The following is a 24,076-nucleotide window of genomic DNA, read 5'->3' on the forward strand; positions in this document are numbered from 1 at the left end:
AATCAGATTGATGTCATCAATTGAAGGGAAGAGTAGGAAACAGGGGAGCAGCATCAGACAAACTCGGGTGTTTTTAGAATTCGCAGAGCCGCGTGGAAGCGCCTGCTTATTTTCTTTGTCACATGCAGAGCTGGGAATGTCTCGCTGGCTGATCCACCTTTGTGAATTTCAGAGTGCGACTGGTCTTCTGTGACCTCCAGTTGTATCCTGATAGACTGTACAAGGCAACTGAATAAAAATTGACATGTGAAATCTCAGCGTATCGATGATAAACGGCTTCTTTAAGTAGAGTTCCAGTTTGTTTGGCTCAGTTTGTCTCGCTTATACTTGAGCATGTAGTTTGACCATTCATATCAATGACAATTAAGTAGAAACCTCAGTTCTGTTACAATAAAAACGGATATTTGGCGTACCAGTATTTATTTTTAAAAAATGTCATCTGCTGCAAATCATACAGTGCCTTCAAAGAAAAATAAGCACTGATTTGGAAAATCGGTGTTACTGTTGCTATAGTAACGAATGTCGCAGTGACATGATAGAGAAGCACTCTGGGTTCTGGCAATAGTGAGACTTAGAAAGAAGAACAAGAGGGTCGTACAATGGGAAGGAGTGTTTTCGCTAAACTAATCAGTGACTGCGAGGCTTTTTATGAAGAATTACTATATTTGGTCAACCAAAGGTGATAACGTAAGAATTTCGGGGTCTGCGTTTAGAAGCGTGGAGAGAGAACAGGAATATTTAGTGTAAAGAAAGGACATACTGCATGGCAACCTGCCCTGCATGGTTTACATTTGTTTTCATTCAGTTATCACCAAAAAGTCAAGTAATAATGTTTATCACAACTTATACTTGCCGCAGATGAGGAGACAGCCACCGACACGTGTTTTTTTTGTTTTGTTTTTTTTTTCAGAGCACATATCCATGAGCACACACACAGCAGCGGGCCTTTATCTCTTGTTTGAGCCTACCTTGACTGTCTGTTAGGAAATAAAGAACACATAAAAAGGTCCTGTTCAAAGTATCAAAATGTTTTAATTCAAAAAAACGCACACAAGCACACAAAAGTTCATTCATATATCTACACAAAGCATCTGGGAAGTGGTATATCGGAAACTGTATGTAAAATTTGGTCATAATGAGATGAGAACTGGTAGGTAAGAACACGATGGGGTGAAGTGACTAATGGGAGGTGTTTAAATAGTGTAACTGTAATTCGGCCAGAGCTATTTTACATTTTGTTTCCTATGACTCTGGTCCGTATAAAAGAGAGGTATTTCATGTTTCATGACACCTCTGCAACTTAAGAGACGGATATTCCCCACAGGTGAGTCAAGTAATACCGGATTTAATCTTGGGAGCAAAGATTGGTTTATAAAAAACTAATATAAGCATTAAAAATAGTTGGTTCAAACAAACAAAGCCACGGTCTAGTAAAAGGCAGAAGTGATTCGGTTCCATGTTGGTGGGAGAAAAATGATGGCCACACCATAGGGGCTTCAGCAAGCTACACATCTGCCGTGGGGTGACTTTACCGCCCACGCAGCTCAAACTTGGTTTGGCACCCAATGGGTGTTTTTCCAAAGTAAATTAACAAAAAAAAATGTGCAGAAAGTGATTGGCAAATCAACGCTTGAAAAACAAAGAAAGTAACCCTTCTGGAGCAATATCTGGTCATTTACGGTTTAAGGATGTCACCCAAAATATTCATATATGCATGGAAATACGGAAGCTTGGAAGAAAAACTAGTTTTTGACAGGCAGGCATGGATTAATCACATTGCCATGTGGGTCAGTGTTTGGGGTCCTCTGAGCTGTAGGGGCTTAAATCCACTTAACTGTGCTCTAAGTTTGGGCATCTGTGGCTTGTTTGACAATTTGGTTATTTTTCAGGTAATTTCCAGAGAACCTTTTAATGTTATTTGCTGTTTTACTTTTTTTTTTTAAGTTTTTTTTTAATTATTTTTTTTTTAATTTCTCTTCCCACTTTGCTTAATCTCAAGAAAAATAAGGTAAACAACTCAGCAATGTAAGAAATAAACACAAAGCAGGTGTTTACCGCTCAGTTCTGTAAAATCTGTCCGCTGTACTCGCCGCGTATTCTTTTTTAGAGTTCATCTTTGTGGTGCGCATCTTGCAGCCAGCGCTTGTAGACAGCGATGGGATCGATGTTCCAGTGCTTGTGGAAGGAGATGGCCTGCTGCAGGGAGGGCAGCACATCCGAGTAGTCGTCGGGTCGGGCCTGGAATATCAAGCAATGGTACTTAATTCGGGGTGTTTGCCTCAACAGTGAACAGATGAGTCAGTATGCTCAGTTCCAACACACCCCATCAAGGTATTGATGGGTTCCTTCTAGCCTGTCGAAGTGTCGGTGAGCAAGACATCGAACCTCCAACTGCTCCCCTGACTCCGTTCCTTAGCTGCTTTCTGCTCATGGTTCATCCATGATGGGTCAAATTTAGCAGATGTTGTGCTCTATGTATAACTGAATGCGACAATGACGGCATTTCTTCTTAACCACTGTAAAGGTCAGTATGCGGATGCATGCAAATAAAGCAAAACTGCAGAGCATCAGCTATGGTAAAAAGCACTATATGAGTATTTTAATGGTGATAAAATGTGACTTTCTAACTCTTAACTGTGTGTGTGTGTATTTCCCCACCTGGTGGAAAAGGGGACTGTGAGTGATGGGAACACCGAGGGTAGTGAAGCATCTGCCCAGCACCATGTCGTCTGGCGCGTCGTCTCTGAAGCAGCTGCAACCGCTGGAAAGCAGCCTGGACACCGCCTCCCGGCTCAGCACCATCCTACCCTCCGAAAATACGTGCATTTCATAACGTATGTGTTTACGTACGCTGGGTATTAATTAACTAAATGTACGATAACCAACGCTTTATCATACAGATGTTTTGCAGCTTTATATTCTGCATCGTGGCCTCCTGTTTAAGCTTTAGCTCTAATTTTAAAGTCGTGTTATGCATTTTACATCATCATTCCGAAGTCCATAATCACAACACCTTGACGCAATCCATCGTTGCTTGTGATCGAAACAAATTTATACTCTCTCCCTGTTGGCAAAAAGACTGCTCATCACGACTTTGCTCCCCAGACTCTCCCGGAGTTCAGTATCGCTGTAACGTTCGCAGCACCTCGGACAGCTGCAGAATTCATATCGCCAAAACAACCCCCGCTCTGTTAGCCGCCTCACCCTCCTCCTCCTGTGGTGTAGCTGTAGCCATTGTGAACCAAGCTGTAGCCGTACCTCTCCCCCAGGCTCACTGCTTCTTTTGGGTCATAGCAACGCAGCAGTTGTCGTAACCTGGGTAAACTTTAGACAAGCGTCAGCCAAGGAGTGAGGGATAAACACAAGATTTGCAATGCTGTCGGTCACGGCTGTGACCAAACACAAACACTTCATCGACAAGTTGAGTTTTTCTCAGGGTTGTGCTCGTACTGCACCGAAATACATCAAAATATTGGTCTTGGTTTTGCACCTGATTTCATTAGCTGTAAAATCATTTGCCTTACAAACACATGGATTTCTACCAAATCATAATAAGCCAACAAAAGCACGCACACCTGCACCAGGGTTTGAAGGGACTTTTGAATATATTCATGAAGCTTTCATGCGAGAAAAAACACAGGGGTACTTCACTTTCAAAACACAGTTAAGAGATTTATTCAAAATGATTTGTGACATGACGCTGTCAAGGATACTCGACAGGGCAATGTAAACCCCTTGGGTTTGATTTCAATGGAGGTTGCCAATTAAAGTACATTTAACCTCTGACACACTTATCTCATCTTCATATATTAGATTTAATTATGCATCCACGTGATTAAATGGTGCAGTGGTTAGCGCTTCCCAGCGAGAAGGTCCCTGGTTTGATTCCCACGGCCCTTTCTGATTGGAGTTTGCATGTTCACCCCGCGTGGGTTTCCTCTTGACAGACGACCGGTCACGTGTGAGTCATGCATCTCACCCAATGACAGTTGCGATAGACTCCAGCAAACTGACAACCCCAGACCACAAAAAGTGGTATGAATAACGAATATATGAACGTTATTAAATAAGCCCGTTCAAGCAGAGGTGCATGGAGATTGCACTTTGAGTCAGACGATATTATTCTATGGCAACATTTCAACTTGAAGAATAAGAACTCCTATATGTTTCAATATTATTGCATGATAAAGTGCTTATCGTCCTCGGATTTTCTCCGATGACCTGATCATTTGTCGTACAGATGACACAATTATCTGTTTTCTCCCTCCTCCAGAATCGACTGATTTGCTAGGAACCCTCATTTCCTGGTGCCTAGTTAAATATGAAGGACAACCAGTTTAGTACTTGTGTAATTGCGAATCGGAATATTTTTCTCGCATAAGCACTCGCTGTATGTAGTCATACGCGATGATTTTGACAGGAAAACTCATGCAAGATTGAAACACGTCCCAGATCTTTATGCATTCAGGCAGCATGTCATATTGGGCCTCCGGGACTAACGCACTGGAACTTACCTGAGAAGTGTGTCATCATCAACGATCAGTAGCCAGTTGGTCGTGGGCACAGCTTTACTCAAGAATCGCCTCAAGATGGCAAACGTCTTCCCGCAATGACCTGTAGGGCGTGAGCTAATTTGAGTTGATTTAACCAATGGTTACAATGAAATTCATAAAAAAGAAATCAACTGAAATCAACCTTCAGAATATAGACTTTGTTTTTGCCGGAGGTTGTGTACAATTCAGATGCACTTGGCAAACAGGAAATAACTGCAGTTTGAAAAGTAACAATCGGTTTGGTAGAAACGAATAATTCGTAGGACTCATGGGAATTAAAGTGATAGCACGTGATGTGAAGAGAAAATTTTGCATTAATGATTATAGATTGATGATACGAATGGAAACAATAAAAAATACCAGCGGGGAATAAAACACGCCTCCAACAAATGAGACAAAGAGTGAGATGGGTTACCAGTTCAGCGTCTGATGATCACTGGGTTAGAAACCACAGTATTTAAGAAATTTTACACAGTTTATGTGCTCTCCTCTGCTTTTCTACTACTACTACTCATCGGTCTTTGTGTCTCACGCACGGAGGAGGCAAAGGAGACAAGGGAAGGAAGTCTGTCAGGACAGACAGCCATTTTGACCACCTTCATATCTTATGTTTCCAGCTGTATTTGTGAATTCCTTTTTCGATGGTTTGAACTTGATTTTTCCCAGCACCCCCCACCTTTTTTTTTCCTTGAACTTTTAGAAAACCCTCGAGAACAGCATACTTTTTAAGAACAGTGCAAAACGTATTTTGGCCGCACAGTTGTCACACTTGTGTTTTCTTTTATTGAAATTTACTGATCCCGTTTCAGTCGTTTCAATCCGTCCATGAAAATTTTGACTTGACTCTTTCTGCTTACGTTGGTCTGGACTTGTTGCTTTGCCTCCAAAGCCTTGATGTTTCCCGGTCACAAGGATGGGCCAATTTTGGGTTCTGAACCCGCTGTATTTGATGGGATGTCAACTCTTTCTGGGCTACATGCAGATTTAGTGCTTTATTTTACTTCTTTTACATGCAATGCCTTTGGGCTTTTAGGTTTTGGCCTGAGTATATGGTTGCATCGCCTGCTGGTCTAGTCAGATCCAAGGACTCTGTTCTGCAGCAAAGGGGGATCACTGAGATGTAATTAAGATTCACTTTAAGGACCCGTGATTGGTCAAACATGCCGGATTGATTAAAGCTGCGAGGTTCTAAAAGAAGGGAGATTTAAATTTCAAAGAGCCTGAAACTACTGCGCAGATTTATTCACAGAAAAAAAGAATAAGAAATGAGGAAGCATTCAGAATCAATCTATTTGTGTTTACTCCCACTAATGTTAAGCTCAAATGAAGCACAGAATTCCCCTCAAGAAAATATTTTACACACGTGATGGGAAGAGGAAAGCAAATTCAACTGGCCAACAAAGGAGAGGAGGGGGAGAAAAGTGCAGATGAAACAAAACTTAAGGTCGAGCAGAAGTCTGACTCCTGCAGCCGAGCTTCAAAAAAGCTGCCGCGGTCGTGTCTCACAGACCAGAACTCCTTGCATGTGAGGAGGTCTCATGTAGAAAATGAAAAAAAAAACAAGGAAAATGTCAAACTCAGATAAAACCACTCACCTCTCTCAGTGTTTGGCACACCCAGATTAACTGTAGGAACGAAGGCATCCGTAACATCGCTGTAAAACTCCAGAAACTCGGCGTCCTTCGCCCACGTTGCCTTCACTATTGGGACTGAAACCAAGAATCGATAAGAATTTCTCTGCATCTCCAGTGGTGGAGTTCATTTAATACATAAATGTTTCACACGACGTATGTCTGTATATGCTGTTTCTAATTTAGAAGTAAAGTATAACGTGACGGGCAATGACTACCGAACTCATGAATGTTTAAATACAATTAATATTCTTATTGAATTTCCTGTCAAACTCTTAAAGATCCAAAATTAAATTTGTAATATCACATCATGAAAAGTTACAAGGATCTCAAATTTAGTACAGCTGTCATATTCTCTGTAAGATTATAAGAATAAGAATAAGAATAAGAATAAGAGTAAGAATAAGAATAAGAATAAGAATAAGAATAAGAATAAGAATAAGAATAAGATTGGAATTAGAATAAGGACAACTTTATCAATCCCGAAGGAAATTGTTGTGCCAGAGTTTCAAGTAAAACCTAACAATAATAAATAATAGTAGGAAATTGTATAAACAGTGAAAAATAAAAAAAATTAAAAAAAAGGGGGGGGGGATAAGAAATACAAATAAAACTATAAAGTGTCAAAGTCAAGGCTATAAAGTGTTTTAAGGTCTTAAGTGCAAAGATTTGAAGATTCCCTGCGGCTGAAGGGAGAGGAATTAAAAAGTCTGAATTAAAAAGTCATATATTTAGTAAAATGTGTTGATGTATTTGTCATATTGGACTTTCCAAGCTGCTCTTTCTAATTTCTGTGTTTTTCAGTGATTTGAAAAAAAAAAAAAAAAAAAAAAAAAAGCAGCAGCTGCAGATTCATTCGTAGTCTTGAACAATGCAAAACAGTGTTTCCGACCGTCGTACAAACTGCAGTTCAAGCAGAACCTGGACGAGGTTGTGAATTTCAAAGAGCTTTCACCTGACAGGTTCGGCGACAGCTGAATGGCCTGCCGGACCATTAAACAGTGATAGCAAAGCGCAAAAAATGAAAGCGGCAAACGTTTTGCATCCAAATGTACTGTGACTGAAATGTGATTGTTTTTAATTGTCTTGAACAATGAACCGGACGGCGTGCCTCCAGCTGGACGGAACAAACTTATTATCCTGCCCGGCTACTCTGAGCATGTAATATCCTCTGCAGAGTGCAGCCGGGGCCTGATCTAATACCTCTCCTTACAAGTTGCATTAGAGGTAAAAGCAGAATTTGAATATTTCTGTTTGAAATGTGACGGTCCCTATCGCTTATCTCACCGCCAGGTCACAGATCAGTCGCTCCCTTAGCCTACGACCATAAAAGAAAAAAGTTCACATCAAAATGGCAAGGCAGTACTGCACAGAGTTTCTGTAGCATTCTTGACAATTGAGTGTAGAAAAACTTCAATTTCAAGTTTAGTAGAGTAGATGACATATTGTACATGATGCCGCATAAATGCGACTCACCTCTCTCAGTGTGGAACTTCCGACAAGTTTTCACAGCAACAAATATGTCTGTCTTCGGCACTGGATCTCCCTAGATAGAAAGATAAAATATTCATTGTATAGAGAGTACAGCTGCGCTAATCCAGAATTAATAGGCAGAGTGGTATTACTCAAAATGCTTTCATTCTGTTCTTATTTTTATCCTTGTTGTTCATTTTGCTGTCTATTTTTTTGTGGATGTCTTTTGCTATCTTTGAATTGTCTCTTTCATTTATATTAATACTCATATTTACTGCTTTTGTCATTGTTGTGCTGCAGTGACAAAAAAATTCCCCTAATGGGGATCAATAAAGTTTTATCTTATCTCATCTGGTCTTATTTGAAAATGAAATCCTTCGTTCTGTTTTCAGGGGACTGCTAAGGAAAGCGATATCACACACACACCGAGACGTGCCTCCCCTCGGCTGCTCTGGTCTTGTGGATGCAGGCTGGAGCTCAGGGCTCAGCGGGATCCGGAGCACATGAGCGCGCAGTATCACTTTGGAATCCATCATCCATCGGTTGGAGGGAAAACTAAGTAAACTGTGGGGTGCGGAAACTCTCCGTCACAGCTGAGTGCCGCTTTCACCACAATGGGGGTGTACGGCATTAGTTTACTCAGCACTGCAGGTATAGATCGTACATTAGGTTCTCTTCCCCTCAGTAACGCATCAGCAGACCCTGGATGTTTGCCGCGGCTGTCATTCGTTGTCTTGCCTCAGGGTGTGTACACACCACCGGCCTGGTTGGCAAACTACAGAGGGAGATTTCCTCTGCTGTTTAGACAGTCCAGTCAGTAAGTAGTACTTCCCGATGATTTCTAAATCAAACGGTGCTCAAGTTAGCACTTTCATCTGGATGCAATTTTCTATTTGTAAGAGCATGGATTGATTCCCTCCTTTGGCACAGGAGATAAAGTCTCGCCATCACTGCCGGCTATGAATGTCTCAGATCGGGCGTGAGTTCCGCGCACGTGATTTTGTCGTCAAGCAATTTTAGAACATCGGGGGGGGGGGGTGACAGCTAAAGAGGCTTCACCGAAATATCTCGTACACTCTGACATCCTGTCATAATGTGATGCTTTAGATTGGTGTTTTACCCATGCAGCAAACTGATCATTAACAACATCCCTTTTTGAAGGGCACCCAGACGACTGGTCGCCGTATCTTCTCCCTGCAAGGCCTTCTTTCCTCTAGATTGTCTAGAAAAAGCTCCAGTGGTGTCAACAATTCTTTGTGGGCCAAACCTATGTTCGCAGAAGCACGAGTGACAGTGTGCGACGGCCCATTAGCTTTGTCGGTTTGTATTTGTGTACGGTAAACCTCGGAGGTGGAGACACGCCAAAAGTCTTTACGTTTAACCGGGCAGTTTGAAATTGAATTGAATGCAATTGATGTCATAGTTTCACATGAAAACTGTCCTCTACCTCATTGTTATTTGCCAAAACAGAAAAACAAATGTAATGTATTCTCAGTCCAAACTAGTTACCGTGGTCACGGCAACAGTTGGTGTGTTCAACCCTTTGTCTAAAAGAGCTCCAAAACTGAATGTAAAAAAAAAAAAAGCAAGTTAAAAAAAAATATATAGTTCAACATTCAGTTTGTCATCTCTGTATGAGGCAAGGACTCTTATAGTTTCCCTCAAGGTGAACTCGCGGGGTACAAATTTAGTAGGAGAGGGCTTAAATTGTAAAAGAGAGAATGTGTACATACACAGCTGGGCAGGTAGGTTGTGAAAGTAGTGGCGCAGTTGTCTCCTGGCTCTGTGCAAAACTCTGGAACTGCTGTGAGCTGTGGACCAATTCCCTCTTGCCAAATGTACAAAGCAATCTATATTCGAAAAAAAAAAAAAAACACGTAAATAACAAATATAGACTTGGGGGATTTTCAGCTGGCACACTTAATGTTTCTTTAGAAAGGCAGACCTATACTGGCACAACACAAGCACACCTACATCAGTCGTTATTGTACGGCAATATTACATTTCTTTTATCGCTAATTATTGTATTTTTACATGGGATTTGGTCTAAAACCCCAGCATCACTGTTTTCCAGTCTGAATTCAGGACAATGATTGCTGGTTGATGCCGTTCAAACTGGACTTTATCAACTAGCCTTTCACATCGGGCAGTGATCCCAGTGCAGACCTGACCCGGGGGAATCACTATACACCCGTCGTCTCCAGTCCTGACTTGTACATTTGATTCAAATACACACAAGAATAAAAGTTACTCTCATGGCTGCAGAAAGCTGATATATGTGTGTATATAATCCTCATCCGTACATGTTTTTACAGTTTCAAAACAGCTGGCGGACGGAAAGATGACACCGATGCTGGAATTTATAGGAATTATCATCGCTATTAATATGACTCTCACGGTAATGACAGCGGGGGATGGGAGTGAAAATCATACAGGTTTCAAAGCACCTCGTGTTTCAGGTCGATTGTAAAATCCGAATTTAGGTGCTCGTGCTGGATGCGCTCACTGAGTCTGAAAAGCCGACAGAACAAAACACATGAAAACCCTGAAGAGGGAGGAACAAAGAAATGATACATCCATGCAGCTTCGCTCGCAGATGAACCACTTGTTCAAATGTGCGCACATACCTTTTGAGCAGCGGTGCACTGATAGCCCAGCCTGCAGCAGGGTCAGGGTAACCAAAGACGCCGGGGTCTTCAGAAAAGGCATAGTGGTGGATGATGGAGGCTTCATTGTCATGGAGACGTTTACCCAAAAACCATTCCTGTCAGTTGCAAAAAGAACAATGGTCCCAGATCTTTTGACAGGAAAAAAAGGTTTTGAAATGGTCATCTGCGTGGTACTCTGAGTCGCACCTGATGGGATGGATACAATTGGAGGACCTGCAGCAGAGCGTCCGGTCGTACCCGAGTTTCCTCCTCGACGAAGACAAACCAGGAAACCGATTGGCTGTAAGTGGCGGACAGACTAGAAACATTTATACAGAGTCAAAAGTTGAAATATAGCCTTTGTAGCACCACTTCCGCTTCATCGGTATGTATTTGCCACTCACGCAGGAAAAGCAGGGAGGATACTCCAAACCCCCTCGTGATCCGACAGCTCATGAAGGAGAACAACAAAAGGAACTCCCTGGAAGAATCAAAGTCAGCGGGAAATCATTTAAATGTAGTCAATTTAATGTGAGTTTGATGATCGGATGCCGAGCAATGCGATTTAGTAGAATATTGATAGAAGCTAAAGTGTTGAAATTCAAGAATTGCCATGGAATATGGAAAATCGGCAGACATGGGCAGGGGGTCGTGGTGCCAGTGACCTTTTGGATTAAAAGCGTGATCTTTAAGCACATTTTAATAATCTGTGTGACTCGGCTTTGTTTCGTTAAAACACTGTGGCAGGACGGATGGGCCAAAGCAATAATGCCACTCTTTATACAACACCTCAGCTGGGAAAATATGCAAACCTGCACGAATGTCAAAACCGCAAAGGGTGGTGAAAAGAATGGGCAAATACGATCCGTCCATCTGATGACAGTTTCCGCTACATTACTGCCACTGTCTGCCTTCAGTTGGTAAAATATCATGATTTACCGCCTAACCTTTTCAAATACAACACACTTCAATGAAGAGCTGCAAATGCACCAGCTGCACCTTTTCTGTCTAATTTTAAACCAAACACAACCCACGCACATCCGCACAGCGATGAATATGCACATTCACGTATCCAATGATCAATTCATGAACCCGGTCGTAATCTAATAAGCACCCTTCAGAGGCGCAGCGCCAGTCGACGCGGCCTTGTCGAATGACTTAATATCGGCCGTATTCTTTGATGGCAGTCATTTTCCTGATTACTCATTCAAGTCCACTCGGTACATAAAGGACACTTCTCTGGGACCGCAGGGAGTCACGAAAAACAAAAAACAACCTCCCTGTCTATCAGCGTATTTATTTGAACCAGGTTGAACCAGGTGTGTGTACGTTTGTGTGTCTCTGTCCATAAAAAAACAAAACAAAAAAAAAAAAACCCTCACTAACCCAAGCTTACCGTTCTGTATATTTCCTGTGCATCGTGTATTTGCAAGTGTATTCGCAGTCCCTATGTCCTCTATTGTAAGTCGCTTTGGATAAAAGCGGCTGCCAAATGCAATGTAATGTAATGTAATGTAATGCAAGTACAGGTGAGTAGCAGGAGCTACGGGGTTTAGTGGCAGGACGGCCGGCTATCCGGCTTCAAAATGGCACACACCAAAGTTTGGTTGTCACAATCTGGCCGCAGGGGATGAGGAGGAGAGTTTGTGACACATTATCTCTGAGCTGCGGCAAGGAAAGGAGTAATTGGAGCCAGGGGTGAAGTAGAAGAACCGCAGATAGTCCCTCTACATTAACAGATACAGAAATAAATCACCGGAGGCTTTGTCTTTCAGTCCTGATGGATAAATCAGTTTTTCACGAGGGCCACATCATTCACTTTTGAACAGCTTGAACTTTGAATTCCATAGAAACTCAGCAACAGAAAAAGAAAAGGATGAGGGGAGGTAGTTTTTCAGCTACTGTCATAAACATGGCAATAAAAGGCTTTGACAAACCTACACAAAGGTTAGCTTTGTTGGTGATAAGAGAATGTTGGCCCAACGTATATCTATTTCAGGGAGCAGAGATAAGTGGCTTCGATAAAGCGTAACGACACACATAAAAAAAAAAAAACTATGTTGCTCACAGTTTGTTCCCTTCATTTAATGGTCGGAGGAGTTAAATACTTTTTTTTTTGTGGGGAGGGGGGCATTTTACTATATTTCATGGACTGAAATTTTCATCACATTACTTTAAACATTTTATCCCTTTATAACTTAAATGTGTATGAGGGCAGTGTAATATCAGAGCTTCTAGTTTTCAGTGGCGGTTTAGTTGGGTATTAGGTTTTAGATTTAACCTCATGAATTCGAAATGCCTCTGTAATTGCTTTCCACTGCTGTGACACTTGAAGCATGTTGATGGGCAGCTGTCTCATACTTATGCATGTTTATTTTTTTGTTATTTTCAACAGCGCTGAGCATTCGTTTTTCAAATGTCTGGGTGAATATGTTGTCCTTTTTGAGATACATTGTAAACACCTGGAAGCACCGGTGCCGACAGGGTTTTGAAACAAAACCATCGTAAGCGTGTCAAATTCGATCATTTGTGAAATGACGTCTGTCTCGTTTCCATCCCCTCCGTTTTCCCAAACAAAGCCTATCTGATTGAAGTTTTGTAAGGCCTTGATGCCGAACTGTTTGCTACGATGTGCTCGCACATGCCTCCTTCTGTCAGATTATCATCATCTAACTGGATATATGAGTCATCAAACCTTTTCAAAATCCTGCAGGTAGGTACCACATGACTCTGTCGTCCTCGCTGGATCATTCACCGAAAGGTACGCGTGTCTTGCTTTTTAATAAGTGAATTGGAAAACTGGTGGGCGCTGGTTGTAGCAACAGGACTTGCTTAGTACCTGGAAGACATTTCAGCCCTTATACTTCTGTTCTCACTGACTTTCGACCGGTTTGGAGTTTGAAGAGAGAAAGAGAGAGAGAGAGAACAACTTTATTCATCCCGAAGGAAATTGTTGTGCCAGAGTTTCAAGTAAAAAACATAACAGTAATAGATAATAGTAGAAAGGAGGAAGAATAAGAAATACAATGAAATATGAATTGTCCTAACTGTTAACTGTAACTACAAAGATTGAAGATTCCCTGCGGCTGAGGGAAGAGGAATTAAAAAGTCTGATCGCCTCAGGTAGGAAAGACCTCCTGTGGCTTTCAATGGAGCTCCTTGAATGGTTTGATTGTTGACAAACACCATTCAAACCTCAGCTCAGGTGACCAAACCTGTTTCTTTTCTTCCCTAATGGGGGAACTCAGCCTGAACCCAGGACTTATGTACCGTCAACACCACAATGTCGGAGAAAACTGAGAGATGAGATGCGCTCAAGGACGTAAACAAGCCCTGTTGCTACGACCACAATTTGGGTGACTGAGAACCTCCACTGTGCCCCCGCCCAACCCCATTACAGTGAATATAAAAACATCTCTGGCTGTCAGGAATGGCAATGAGGACAGATGGAAGGCTAGCACAGAGCTTAATGCAGGTTTTTAGGTCCATATGTCATTTCAATACATTGCTAACCCTGACTAACGTGCCGTTCCGGGCCACCTCGCAGCCACTCTCCATCAAACCGGCGAGTGTTCGAGTGAAAGATCCCCTTTACAAGGGGGACACCTATTGGTAGTGGTATAACACAGCAATGATGCCTGCAGGGCCATCAATACACACTGAAAAATTAAACTGCCTCCGGCAGTTTAATTAAACTGCCTCTGTCACAGAAAATTTGAATATTGTGATAAAGTTCCTTATCTTCTGTAATGCAATTGAAAAAAAAACAAAAAAAAATACTTTTTCATGATATTCTAATATTTTGAGATAGGATTTTTGAGTTTTCTTAAGATGTAAGCCATAATCAGCAATTTTAAAATAATAAAAGGCTTGCAATATTTCAGTTGATTTGTAATGAATCCAGAATGTCTGACATTTTTGTTTTTGTAATTGCATTACAGAAGATAAAGAACTTTATCACAATATTCTAATTTTCTGAGACAGTCCTATACATGTATTTGTTGACACAGACACATTTTTGTTGCTGTTCAACTGGTGCATTTTATATCCAAACCACAAACAGTTTCTTAAAATCCAGCATCACATGAATTTACAATATCATCCAAGAACTTCCATGTGGCTTTCTATTTTTCTCCTTAATAAGAAAATATAGTTATATATTATATAAATTCTATACTTTTATATATAAATCAGGAGGTAGTGCAATTGTCTTTGGGACCGAACATTCCTGGTTCAATTCCTGGCTCCTCATCGTGCGCTGAAATGTTGTTGGGCAAAATGCTAAACCCCTAACTGCTGGTGGACAGCAGCCTACCGCTCAAGGCTCATCCATGCTGGGTTAATTGCTGAGAACGAGTTTCCCCACGGGGATTAATAAAGGACAAATGATTTATTCATTGGATTTTGAACTGATTAAGTAAAATAGATGCATTTTCAAGAAGTTGGCTCCAGCACATAAACAAAATCAGAACTCATACGCACACGCCTGATAAAGCACTGCTTTATCAGGTCATGTGGGGGTGATACAACTTTATTGCTTCACTAAACAACCCGAGACGTACCTGTCCGAGTTCCGCGGCTTGCTGTAGAATCACCTTCCTCCTCTGCTCACCTTGATGGGCATGGTAAGTGTTTCTCTGACTCTGGATCACTATCAGAACTTCATCCAGCCCTGAGAATAACATGCAGATGAAAGCATTAACATGCAGAGAAAGAATGCTTTCACAATCAAAGGACACTAGCAAGTGAACCTTTGAACGTGCGGTTGTTGAAGATTGTTCTAGATCTGGAGTTTACCCCAAGCCGTCACCTCCGTAACAATAACACAACCATGTACCAACACAATGGCATGGAAGTAAGAATCTGAGTGGTTCATTTCCTTCCCAAATCCCGGGGCCATGATTCCCAAATACAATCAGGAAAATGCTATCAGACCAGGACATGGGCCCATCTATCTCAAGGCAACCCTGGTTCAGGGAGGTGCTGTTGACATATGAGAGGATCTTTATTCTTAAGATACAAGAGAAGTGTGTTTACTGACAATGTTTTTCCTAAGTGCCCCTGAGAACACGTGATAAAAATCTCTTTGAGAATCTCTGTTTTTGAAAGGGACAAGGGGTCAGACGTCATACACATTCAGTGTCGGTTTTCATCCTTACGCCTCGGGCACAGATTTGGCAGGCTTCTATGAATCCTTTCTTTAATGTACTCTACATGCTGAAATTAATCAATTCAGGCAACCAGACTCTGCTTTTCATTGTTCTTGTACTGGGCTGAACACACACAACCTTTCTCAACAAACTTTTCCCTCTCATCCTTCCTTGTCAGTGACTGAGCCTTCCAGTCATGACTCAGTCACCTGCTACAAACTGAACTCTGAACCTGTGGAATGTTCCACTCATTTGACGTCCGAAGTTTTACTGTTTTTGTCTGCCCCTTTTCAAACATTTTTTTGAAAATGAGCTGCTGGCATAGCATTCAGAAGAAGCGTATACAGTTACAAAAAAAAAGAAACGATTTTATAAGGGAAGATGTGAAAAATATCTGTATTGTTTGTGTCAAATGACCTCATTCCGGCTTGTTTACTTAGTGTCCTAACTTTATTGTACAGGACTTACAGCTCACGATCAGTCCATTCAGAGCAAAACAAACGTCACAAAAAAGCCGATGTTCTTTTTTCACGGCATGAGCAAGAAGACACGATCCATTTACTGTGAAATCCTGGACTCACCAACGGCGCTCTGTCTGGCGTGCTGCCGGAGCTCCGTGGCCTGCAGCGACACACGGAAGGGTTCCCGTTACATTTGACACTCACACATTGCAGGTTCTCACAGCAGAGCATGCTGACAGTACTTACATGAGGCTGACCCTTGTGTTTACTCACAGCAGCGGCTCCTTGTGAAGGAGAAACGAAAGACCATGGATTAGCGTGACATCTACAATATAAATGGATTATAGCCAATTCACCATTAGCTGTTCTGCTGATCCACAAAATTATTTCAAAGAGAGCTTTGATATGAGCCTGACCAACATAGTGAACCGTATTGAATATTTGTTGCGGCATTTTCCCAATCAAACGATTAATACTATATGTGTTAAATATTGACTTTGTTTTATCGACATTTTCGATAGGATCTAATTGATATTTGGTTGAACGTGGGCGATGACATCTGATGTGACCTAGTTCGGTTGACATCGCTGAAGAAGCTGATGTTGACATTAACAAGCCAAAATCCAACATCTTTCAAATATGTGCAACATTTTCAAAGTAAATCAGTTAAGTCATATATCCCATACCCAACCGTGATACATCATAAACCACATACTGAGACATTTTATACAACGATCACTTTTTTGAAGAACAACCATTCAGCTCTTTCTCTGTTGGGAGTGACAGACTTTTGATTGTGTCTAACCGATGACAGTTGACATCTGAGATAAAATATCAATTTGGATCAGCGGTCTATAGCCGATGGAAATCGGAGGTTCTTTTAGGGATAATCCACACTAATTATGTTTGTCTGATTTCACCATCAATTTGCTTCAGACTCTAATCGGACTCATTAGTTTGGGATTCCCAGACTAAATCAATAACGCTCTGCAGCTCTTTCTGTTTTGCATCTGTATTTGAAATGTGTCAACAAATGCCCTCAAACGTGTTAGTTGTTGACACAAGGTACCAAACTGCTTTTTCAGGGCATAATTCAAGCACTTTCAAAATCTGATCTACATTAACCATTCTCCAAAAATTTCTGGCTTTGGCTTTTCAATTCCATACCTGGTCACCCAAAAAGCCTGTCCGTGCATTAGTTTGCAAAAGATTCAAACAGAAATTAGTTTCTTTAAATCCCAGGGACACTTAAATGGATAAAAGGGCAGCGCGCGCTTCCACTTGGGTCCACTTATTGTTTTTTGTCTTTTTGTTAATAATTAGTCCTCTTTCCCTTTCAGCCTATTATGTCACAATGTGACGACAATGCAAAGAGATACGAACACCAGTTCATCATAGAATACTGATGAAAAGATATCTAAAAATAAATAAAATACCAAGACTACCTCAAGTATTTCCTGGCAGAGTTCTGTGATGCTTTCTCGAGGAGAGAGTTAGGGGCCTTTCTGTTTTGAATGATTGTGGGATTTACTATTTTTCTTTTTCCAAAAGTGGGCTCTGAAGAAGACAAAAAAATACAGCTAAGCCATTCACCTCCACGGGTACCCCTCTATAAGTGCATCACTTCACGGTAAGCAGGAAACACAGGTGTGGATGTAAACATCAGCTCTCTTGTTGCAGTAAATAAGCTAAGTTCGTTTGCTTTCAGTGTTTTTGGATGGATGCCCCAGAAGCCAACTCAAATAAAAGCACATGTTCCTTTCCATGATGTCACGATAAATGCACATCCGATTTTATCCTTTCTGTGATTATGGTTTTTCCCGATGTCTCGGTATCAAATGACTTAAATGGTTGACGTGAAGCGTGATGTATCTCCCCTTGGATTGTTTTCCAAGTCCCCACGTTGTGTTGCTTCAAAATGAAGTCCAGTATCCTTTTACTTTGGAGGCAGGAGCAAGTCAACTTCCGGTCTCTACTTCCGGTTTGATGCTAGTCTGTTAGCTAAATCACAACAACGGCAGACGACGGCTGTCACACCCACTTACCAAGCCAAAGGAGAAGAACAGCGAGTAGTTTTCGCCCGTTTACCGACTTCTGACACGACATGATTGCCCCTTTCCTTTTAAAATTGCCGCCTTTTCATGACGGGTTGATATTAGTTGGCTACATTCCTTAACTACAACACGCCGCATCCAGCGTGGGCATCGGTATGGCGACTATATGTGGCTGTTTAGCGACCTCTAGTGGCTAGTTGTCACTCAGCCGCTCAGGCTCGTCGCAACAGAAATGTAACATTTTGCTACATCAAAACCTGCTAGAATCACATTGGCTTGTTCTTGACTTTATGCTTTGTATAGATACTTACTCTTTTGTCATGAAAATAGGTTAAGGAGAGTGTAAATATTGCACGTGTTGTGATATATGATTCTTCCAACTAGGTCAAGTGCCTCTTCAACTAAGGCAATAAACCGCACCGTCCTGCAATAAACGCACTAGGTGTGTATATATGTGATATTTAAATTGATCAAGACAGCTATTTTAAATCCCAAACTGGACCAAGCACATTAACTAGGGCACGACAATGTAATTTCTTTGAATCATACACAACACAAAGTCAAGATGCCAAACTGAATGTTGATGTAAACGTCATGTAGGGATTTAGTTCACTGAGGGTTCACAAAGGTTTGGAAAGGGTATGGGAGTTTTTCCATCACCGTTCAAAGGCAGCCCGCTGTTGTCTCAAGGCACTTGTCCAAATACTGTTCTCGAGTGGTTCCCATAAAGACCCATCAGTCATACAATCATACAATCATACAATTACAATCAGAAACTGAAAAATTCAATTGCAGCTTGTTAAACTACATATTTGTGTTTGTGTGTGTCTGTGTGTGTCTATGTGTGTGTGACAGGCATAAAAGATAGATAGATAGATAGATAGATAGATAGATAGATAGATAGATAGATAGATAGATAGATAGATAGATAGATAGATAGATAGATAGATAGATAGATAGATAGATAGATAGATAGATAGATAGATAGATAGATAGATAGATAGATAGATAGATAGATGGGTGGGTGGGTGGGTGGATGGATGCGTGGCTTTTAAAGTAAAATGACTATTCATTTGTGTTTTTTTAATGCTTTGTACAGTTTAGTTCAGTACCGTTTCATTTTGTGTTTTTGACTATCAAGTTATGTATCCTATGCTTACTTTGCGTACTGCAACAACAAAACAGGGGATAATAAACAATAATGCGCGACAAGAAAAATCTCTGTACATGTACAGACAAAAGAAATTAAGAGGAAAAATAAGAAAATAATCTGTGCGCGCGTTTTCATTTGCAAAACAATGGATCCGGACGCTTGCAAATTCACCCTTCCTTCGCGAGTTATAGGGGTGCTATTATTTTGGCAAGCAACCGGAAGTGTCGCTGCTTTAACACGGCTAACTTTACAAGCTGAAGACCCATATGAATTCCGCCACCAGATCCCACCCCACGGCAGACCGAGAGGGGACACGATGGCAACGAGGAAACACCGGCGTGGACGGATCACAGTGACCCCTCTGGAGGAGTTCCTCCGGAGTAAACCGGCCGGTTTCACCGTCACATGTCTCGAATCGGGTTACCGGGTCCAGGGCGACCGGGAGGAGAGCCTGGTCCTTATCGACGACTTGGACTCCCCCGTGGGGAGGGTCACCTTCCCCGGGTCGCTGGGAAGGTGAGCGGACCGTGACGGGATCGTGACGGGTGGGATCGACGTGCACGACACTCATTGTTTCCCGGCACAGGACGGTGGCGACGCACAACCAGTGGAAGTACAGCGACATCCGGAGGAGCCTGCTCTCCAGGACCATCTACCTGCTGGCCTCCGCCCACGACCCACCCGTGACCGGGAAGACCGGCGTAAGACCTCTACCCACACCTGCAGCCCGATTCCACACTTGCACATCAAATCTGATTTGAAAGTTCAATAGCGTGTTTTACTCACAAATAAACGCATTAAACGTGAAGTGTGACACGGGATAATACAGTGTATGCACGCATACCACAAAATACTCCTGTGAGTGGGAAATCTGTGAAAATGCGGGGAATCTTCAAATCCCGTGGGTGGATGGAGATGAACGTCTCTGCCTGTGGACGTCGCGTTCTCTGACGCTGTTTTCCGATCGGCAAACCAGCGAGTGCGACTGTCGGCCAAACGCGTGGCGTGGGGATTTCCACGCTGAATGGTGAGCGTTTGTGGCAACGTGAGATGAAAATCATTTCAGTAAACTTATATTTGCGCCCCAGTCAACGTCCACATACCTTTATTTAGTTTATAAGTCCCTTTTTTTTAAATAATACTAATTCATAGTATGGTTTAACATAGGAATTAACCTCTGAAAGTGTGAGACCGTTCAATGACCTTGTGGATTTTTATTCATCTTTATTTATCAAAAGCCGAAACAGTGTTTAGTGCAAGCAAAGACTGTGTGTGTGTGTGTGTGTGTGTGTGTGTGTGTGTGTGCGCGCGTGTGTGTGTGTGTGTGTGTGTGTGACTCACACCACTGTTTGCAAAGGGCGGAGGGCTGACATTACATTGCCTTCATGTTTGTCACCTCTTTTTCTCCTCTCTCACCCAATTTTTTTGTTGTTGTTGTTTTTTGTTCCCTCTGTGGACGCAAAGCATTACATCGTCGCCGTCAACGGCGCCGACCCGTTCATCAGGTGGCAGATGGAGCGAGGCCTGGACTGGGCCATCTCTTCTGTAGCGGGCGAAAGCTACAGTGTGGATGTGAGATATCTATTTCACTTTGTTGTTGTTTGTTTTAAGAGTTATTTTGACCACCTAACCCTCATGGCCGCCCCTTCCTATTAGATTGGTTTCAGTGAAGCGCTGATGAGCCTGGCCGCCAGGCACACCCACAATTCGGCGGAGCCCCCGACAGCGGTCTCCGAGTGGAAAAACGCCTCCTTCACGCTCAAATACAGCACCGGTGCCCTCTTCGACCTCCCGTACTGGTTTGGCTTCAGCAAGCGATCATTCAAGGTACGTCTGCCAGATGTGTCTGTTTTTTTTTTTTGTCCTGTGCAATTCAAAATATTCTGAGCATTCTCATCTCCATCTCCCCCTCCCACAGGTCTTATTTTCGCCGTCAGACCTCTGAAGCATTTGAAGATATTTTGTAAAGTAAATAATTTCAAAAGTTGTTTTTTTTTTTGTTTTTTTTTAATGTTGGTTTTGTATCTCTCCATGGACCTCTTATGACTTGTACATGCTGCAGAGGTCTGTGTTTATACTCTTCTGTACTGATGAATAACAGTGTATTTATTAAAATTTTGTACTCGCGTACAACAAGCGAACATCATTCCAAAGAGAAAGGTGGGAGAGCAGAGACGGCATGGGGTTAAGGCAGGAGGAGGAGGGCAGACGCGGCCTTGGTGATGGGCTCTATGTATTCCTTGTAGTTGCTGCCAAAGTAGCACAGCGCCAAGTAGTCGAGGATGCCCAGGGTGCACATCAGAACCAGGAAGGCCAGGATGCGTTTTCCGAACAGGAAGCCCGGGATGCTGCACACAAATAGAGGAATTTCAACCCGCGCTTTCGGCGACGTGCACGTCGAGCGGCCCGGATCCGACTACCTTTGACAGGATTGGCCCATGTATCCCACAAAGTACTGGTGTCTGGCCACAATGTAGACCATCCCGGCGAAGGCGGCAGGAGCTGTCATGTGAGACAATGTAGAACTGTTTTTTAAAGGCAGCCAGGCAGCGTTGTGCAATAACACGATTTGCACGAACCCCTCTGAGATACCAAAATTACAACTACTCAATAATTGGACTTTCTTTTAAACTCCCTAGCTTCTTTGCAAATTTTCCGGCAGTTGTCAGGGATTTCCCCGTAAAATAAAATGCTTTCTTCACTCTGATGCCATTCTTAAGACATTTTCAGGTCATTTCTGAGATTATTATTTATCAGTCCATTTTTGTCATCATTTTCAGGACAGTGGTTGGGTGTAGGTGATACGTGTCTTTTTTTTTTAGATACTGTTGAGCCATTTCTGTTTTTTTTTTTACCTTTATGTGGTAAGTGTCAGAGTTTTACTTGACTCCTGGAACAAGGTGGTCTGCATAATTTTAGCCCCTCGTATTTATGTCCGTGTGTGTGAGTCTCATGTAGGAGTGTACGGTATAATGAGTACCTTGACTGAGACAAAGGCCGGCGCACCACATCGCTGCCAGGAAAGTCGGATATGTGTCCATGCAGTTGCGACTGGGGGAAGCACAGAAAGCTGCTGTTAGCTCATTCAAAGAAGACTTCGTCGATCGAAATGTGAAACCATGAGGCAACTGCCTTTTCGAAGGGAGCGTCAGGCCCGAGCTCGAAACAGGACCGCCAGGAAAAACTGAGTCTCAGACTCAGCGTGCACCGGCTGTTGCAATAAATTGCAATAATCATTACAGTGTGTTGCGCTGAACCACTTCCCTCCGAGCCTCTGCGGTCCAGAAAGCTACCTCCCGGACACGACCTCTGGTTCTCATCCTGTTGCTTTACCTCCCTGCACACACACCTTAAAAAAAAAATCTGTGCTTTTGTTGTAATCTGCCGGCCGTTAAAAATAAAGGCAGCAGAATTGCATAAAAAATACTGAATGGTGGTGAGGGGGCGGTGTAGCACATGGTGAACCGGGCAGCAGGTTCAATTTGGCAGCGGATCAGTTAAAGATAACACAATGTGCTGTCTTTGACTCTGGCCCTTTGTGCGTGTGTTTGTGTGTGTGTGTGTGTGTGGATGTCGAATCAAAACGGGCGACAGCGACTCGCCAATCACGAGGCCGCCTCACCCTCCAGCATTCCCTGCTTTGTTGCCCCGAAATGGCAGCATCATTTACCGAGTTTACGTTGCGCTGTGTGACACTTGCGGTGGGAAATGATCCCCAGGGTGATGAATTAAATGAGGCCGGAAGCACCGAGGCTCCCGTTTGCCAAAACCGGGCGGTCAAACCCTCATTGCTTGAGTGCAATCTGGAAAATATATGTTTGACGTTGAATTCAAATCTCCCCCAAAGTGTTTGCACCACACTTTGCAGTAACTTGAAACTTGTGAAAGAGGAAGCGGCTGAGAAACGCTCTTCGGTAGCAGGAAACGGCTTTGCCTCCCTCGTAATTACGCCGATCCGTCGACGACGGAGAGCACCGTCCGGTCCCGAGGAATCCGGACTCCGAACACCGAGTCTCTTCCTAGATTGGTTTGCCTAAATGGGTTGATTTGGTCCCACTGATTTCCCAGCAACTAGTTAAGTGGGACTGTTCAGGCAAATCATACCAGCCTCTCATTGTTGGACCATAAAACCAGATGGAAAGTTTGTGAGGAGGAAACAGAGGTACCACACAAGCCATCCATTGTTTTCCGAGCACAGGTGGTCGATTCGCTTCACGAGGACAGAAAACGAACTTACTTGGTGCAAGTGATCCGCTCAAACATGGGTGTGTGGGAGTTGTGAATGTTGGATTCCTTCTGGACCTTGCTGTAGAAAAAAGCTGGAGGAATAAAAAAAAAAAAAAAAAACATAAACAAAAGATAACTAGTACCACCATTGACGCGGACCGTTATATTTATATTACCGTAGTGAAAAGGTAACGTGCATAAGCCGTCTCACCATTTTGGGCGATGCTGATCAAGGTGACCACGACCAGCAGGTAGATGTGCTCCAGAACTTTGCTCTCCATGATGGCAATGCTCAGCAGGTGGACAACTGCAGCACGGGCGTTCAGACGGTTGCATTTGTCTAACGCTGATGTCACCAACCCGCCGTCCCACTCAGGAGTGGCTTCCTCTTTTTGTAAATGATTCTGTGTGGCACAACAAGAGAGATTATTCAAGTGACGGGAAGGTGCACTTATTCTGGTTCAGGTTATCTTTCTACATAATGGCCCCTGGGCTGGCCTGTGAGGAGAAGGCCGCTGCAGGGATGTCTGAACGGCCATCCCAGGGCCAACAGCATCTCCGTGTGCTGTTACACGGTAATTGCAGCTTTTGTGCTTTTTAAAATCCTGTAGCCCAGCAGATGGTGCACGGATAGGCGAGCTTCTATCAGCGATTGCTGTGAAGCAAAAAAAAAAAAAAAAAAAAAGACGAAAAAAAAAGAAAAAAACAACAACTAAATAAAGAGGG

At 42.7% G+C, this 24,076-nt stretch overlaps 3 protein-coding genes across 6 annotated transcripts; 1 reads left to right on the top strand and 2 right to left on the bottom strand.

Moving 5' to 3' along the window:
• Positions 1-843: 843 nt before the first annotated feature.
• Positions 844-18,122, bottom strand: b3glctb (beta 3-glucosyltransferase b). Of its 3 annotated transcripts, XM_086177014.1 has the most exons (16): positions 17,962-18,122; positions 16,163-16,200; positions 16,037-16,076; positions 14,868-14,977; positions 10,710-10,786; positions 10,513-10,624; positions 10,285-10,421; positions 10,105-10,168; positions 9,391-9,507; positions 7,661-7,730; positions 6,149-6,262; positions 4,515-4,614; positions 3,205-3,324; positions 2,659-2,803; positions 2,056-2,238; positions 844-977 (listed from the first exon to the last, which is right to left on the bottom strand). In XM_086177014.1, the coding sequence occupies exons 1-15, from the start codon at positions 18,020-18,022 to the stop codon at positions 2,104-2,106; spliced, it is 1,440 nt and encodes a 479-aa protein (XP_086033140.1). In that variant the 5' UTR covers positions 18,023-18,122; the 3' UTR covers positions 844-977; positions 2,056-2,103. The 3 variants fall into 3 exon arrangements, with proteins under 3 accessions (XP_086033140.1, XP_086033139.1, XP_086033141.1); XM_086177013.1 differs by lacking the exon at positions 844-977 and having other exon boundaries at positions 1,925-2,238; XM_086177015.1 differs by lacking the exons at positions 844-977; positions 3,205-3,324 and having other exon boundaries at positions 1,925-2,238.
• Positions 17,436-21,824, top strand: medag (mesenteric estrogen dependent adipogenesis). Of its 2 annotated transcripts, none has more exons than XM_086177017.1 (6): positions 17,436-17,546; positions 19,407-19,639; positions 19,710-19,824; positions 20,588-20,695; positions 20,780-20,950; positions 21,370-21,824. In XM_086177017.1, exons 2-6 carry the CDS (start codon positions 19,440-19,442, stop codon positions 21,382-21,384), a joined length of 609 nt encoding a protein of 202 aa, XP_086033143.1. In that variant the 5' UTR covers positions 17,436-17,546; positions 19,407-19,439; the 3' UTR covers positions 21,385-21,824. The 2 variants fall into 2 exon arrangements, with proteins under 2 accessions (XP_086033143.1, XP_086033142.1); XM_086177016.1 differs by lacking the exon at positions 21,370-21,824 and adding an exon at positions 21,042-21,253 and having other exon boundaries at positions 17,441-17,546.
• On the bottom strand, positions 21,309-23,738 carry alox5ap (arachidonate 5-lipoxygenase-activating protein). Its single transcript, XM_086177018.1, has 5 exons — positions 23,562-23,738; positions 23,361-23,442; positions 22,104-22,174; positions 21,544-21,625; positions 21,309-21,471 (listed from the first exon to the last, which is right to left on the bottom strand). Exons 1-5 carry the CDS (start codon positions 23,629-23,631, stop codon positions 21,309-21,311), a joined length of 468 nt encoding a protein of 155 aa, XP_086033144.1. The 5' UTR covers positions 23,632-23,738.
• Between the last annotated feature and the right edge of the window lie 338 nt (positions 23,739-24,076).

The sequence above is a fragment of the Fistularia commersonii genome, chromosome 29 (genome assembly GCF_037954325.1).
Source record: "Fistularia commersonii isolate RoL2024-O1a breed Wild chromosome 29, RoL_Fcom_v1.0, whole genome shotgun sequence".
In the NCBI taxonomy this organism is placed as follows: Eukaryota; Metazoa; Chordata; class Actinopteri; order Syngnathiformes; family Fistulariidae; genus Fistularia; species Fistularia commersonii.

Coding starts and splice junctions, on each gene's coding strand:
- b3glctb (XM_086177014.1), bottom strand. CDS start 18,022: ATGTCGTGTCAGAAGTCGGTAAACGGGCGAAAACTACTCGCTGTTCTT. Junction 6,263..7,660: donor GAAGTTCCACACTGAGAGAG/GTGAGTCGCATT, acceptor TCTTGGTTTCAG/TCCCAATAGTGAAGGCAACG. Junction 2,239..2,658: donor ACAGTCCCCTTTTCCACCAG/GTGGGGAAATAC, acceptor TTGATATTCCAG/GCCCGACCCGACGACTACTC.
- medag (XM_086177016.1), top strand. CDS start 19,440: ATGGCAACGAGGAAACACCGGCGTGGACGGATCACAGTGACCCCTCTG. Junction 19,825..20,587: donor CCGTGACCGGGAAGACCGGC/GTAAGACCTCTA, acceptor GTGGACGCAAAG/CATTACATCGTCGCCGTCAA. Junction 20,696..20,779: donor GCGAAAGCTACAGTGTGGAT/GTGAGATATCTA, acceptor CCTTCCTATTAG/ATTGGTTTCAGTGAAGCGCT.
- alox5ap (XM_086177018.1), bottom strand. CDS start 23,631: ATGGAGAGCAAAGTTCTGGAGCACATCTACCTGCTGGTCGTGGTCACC. Junction 23,443..23,561: donor GATCAGCATCGCCCAAAATG/GTGAGACGGCTT, acceptor TTATTCCTCCAG/CTTTTTTCTACAGCAAGGTC. Junction 22,175..23,360: donor GAGCGGATCACTTGCACCAA/GTAAGTTCGTTT, acceptor TGCTTCCCCCAG/TCGCAACTGCATGGACACAT.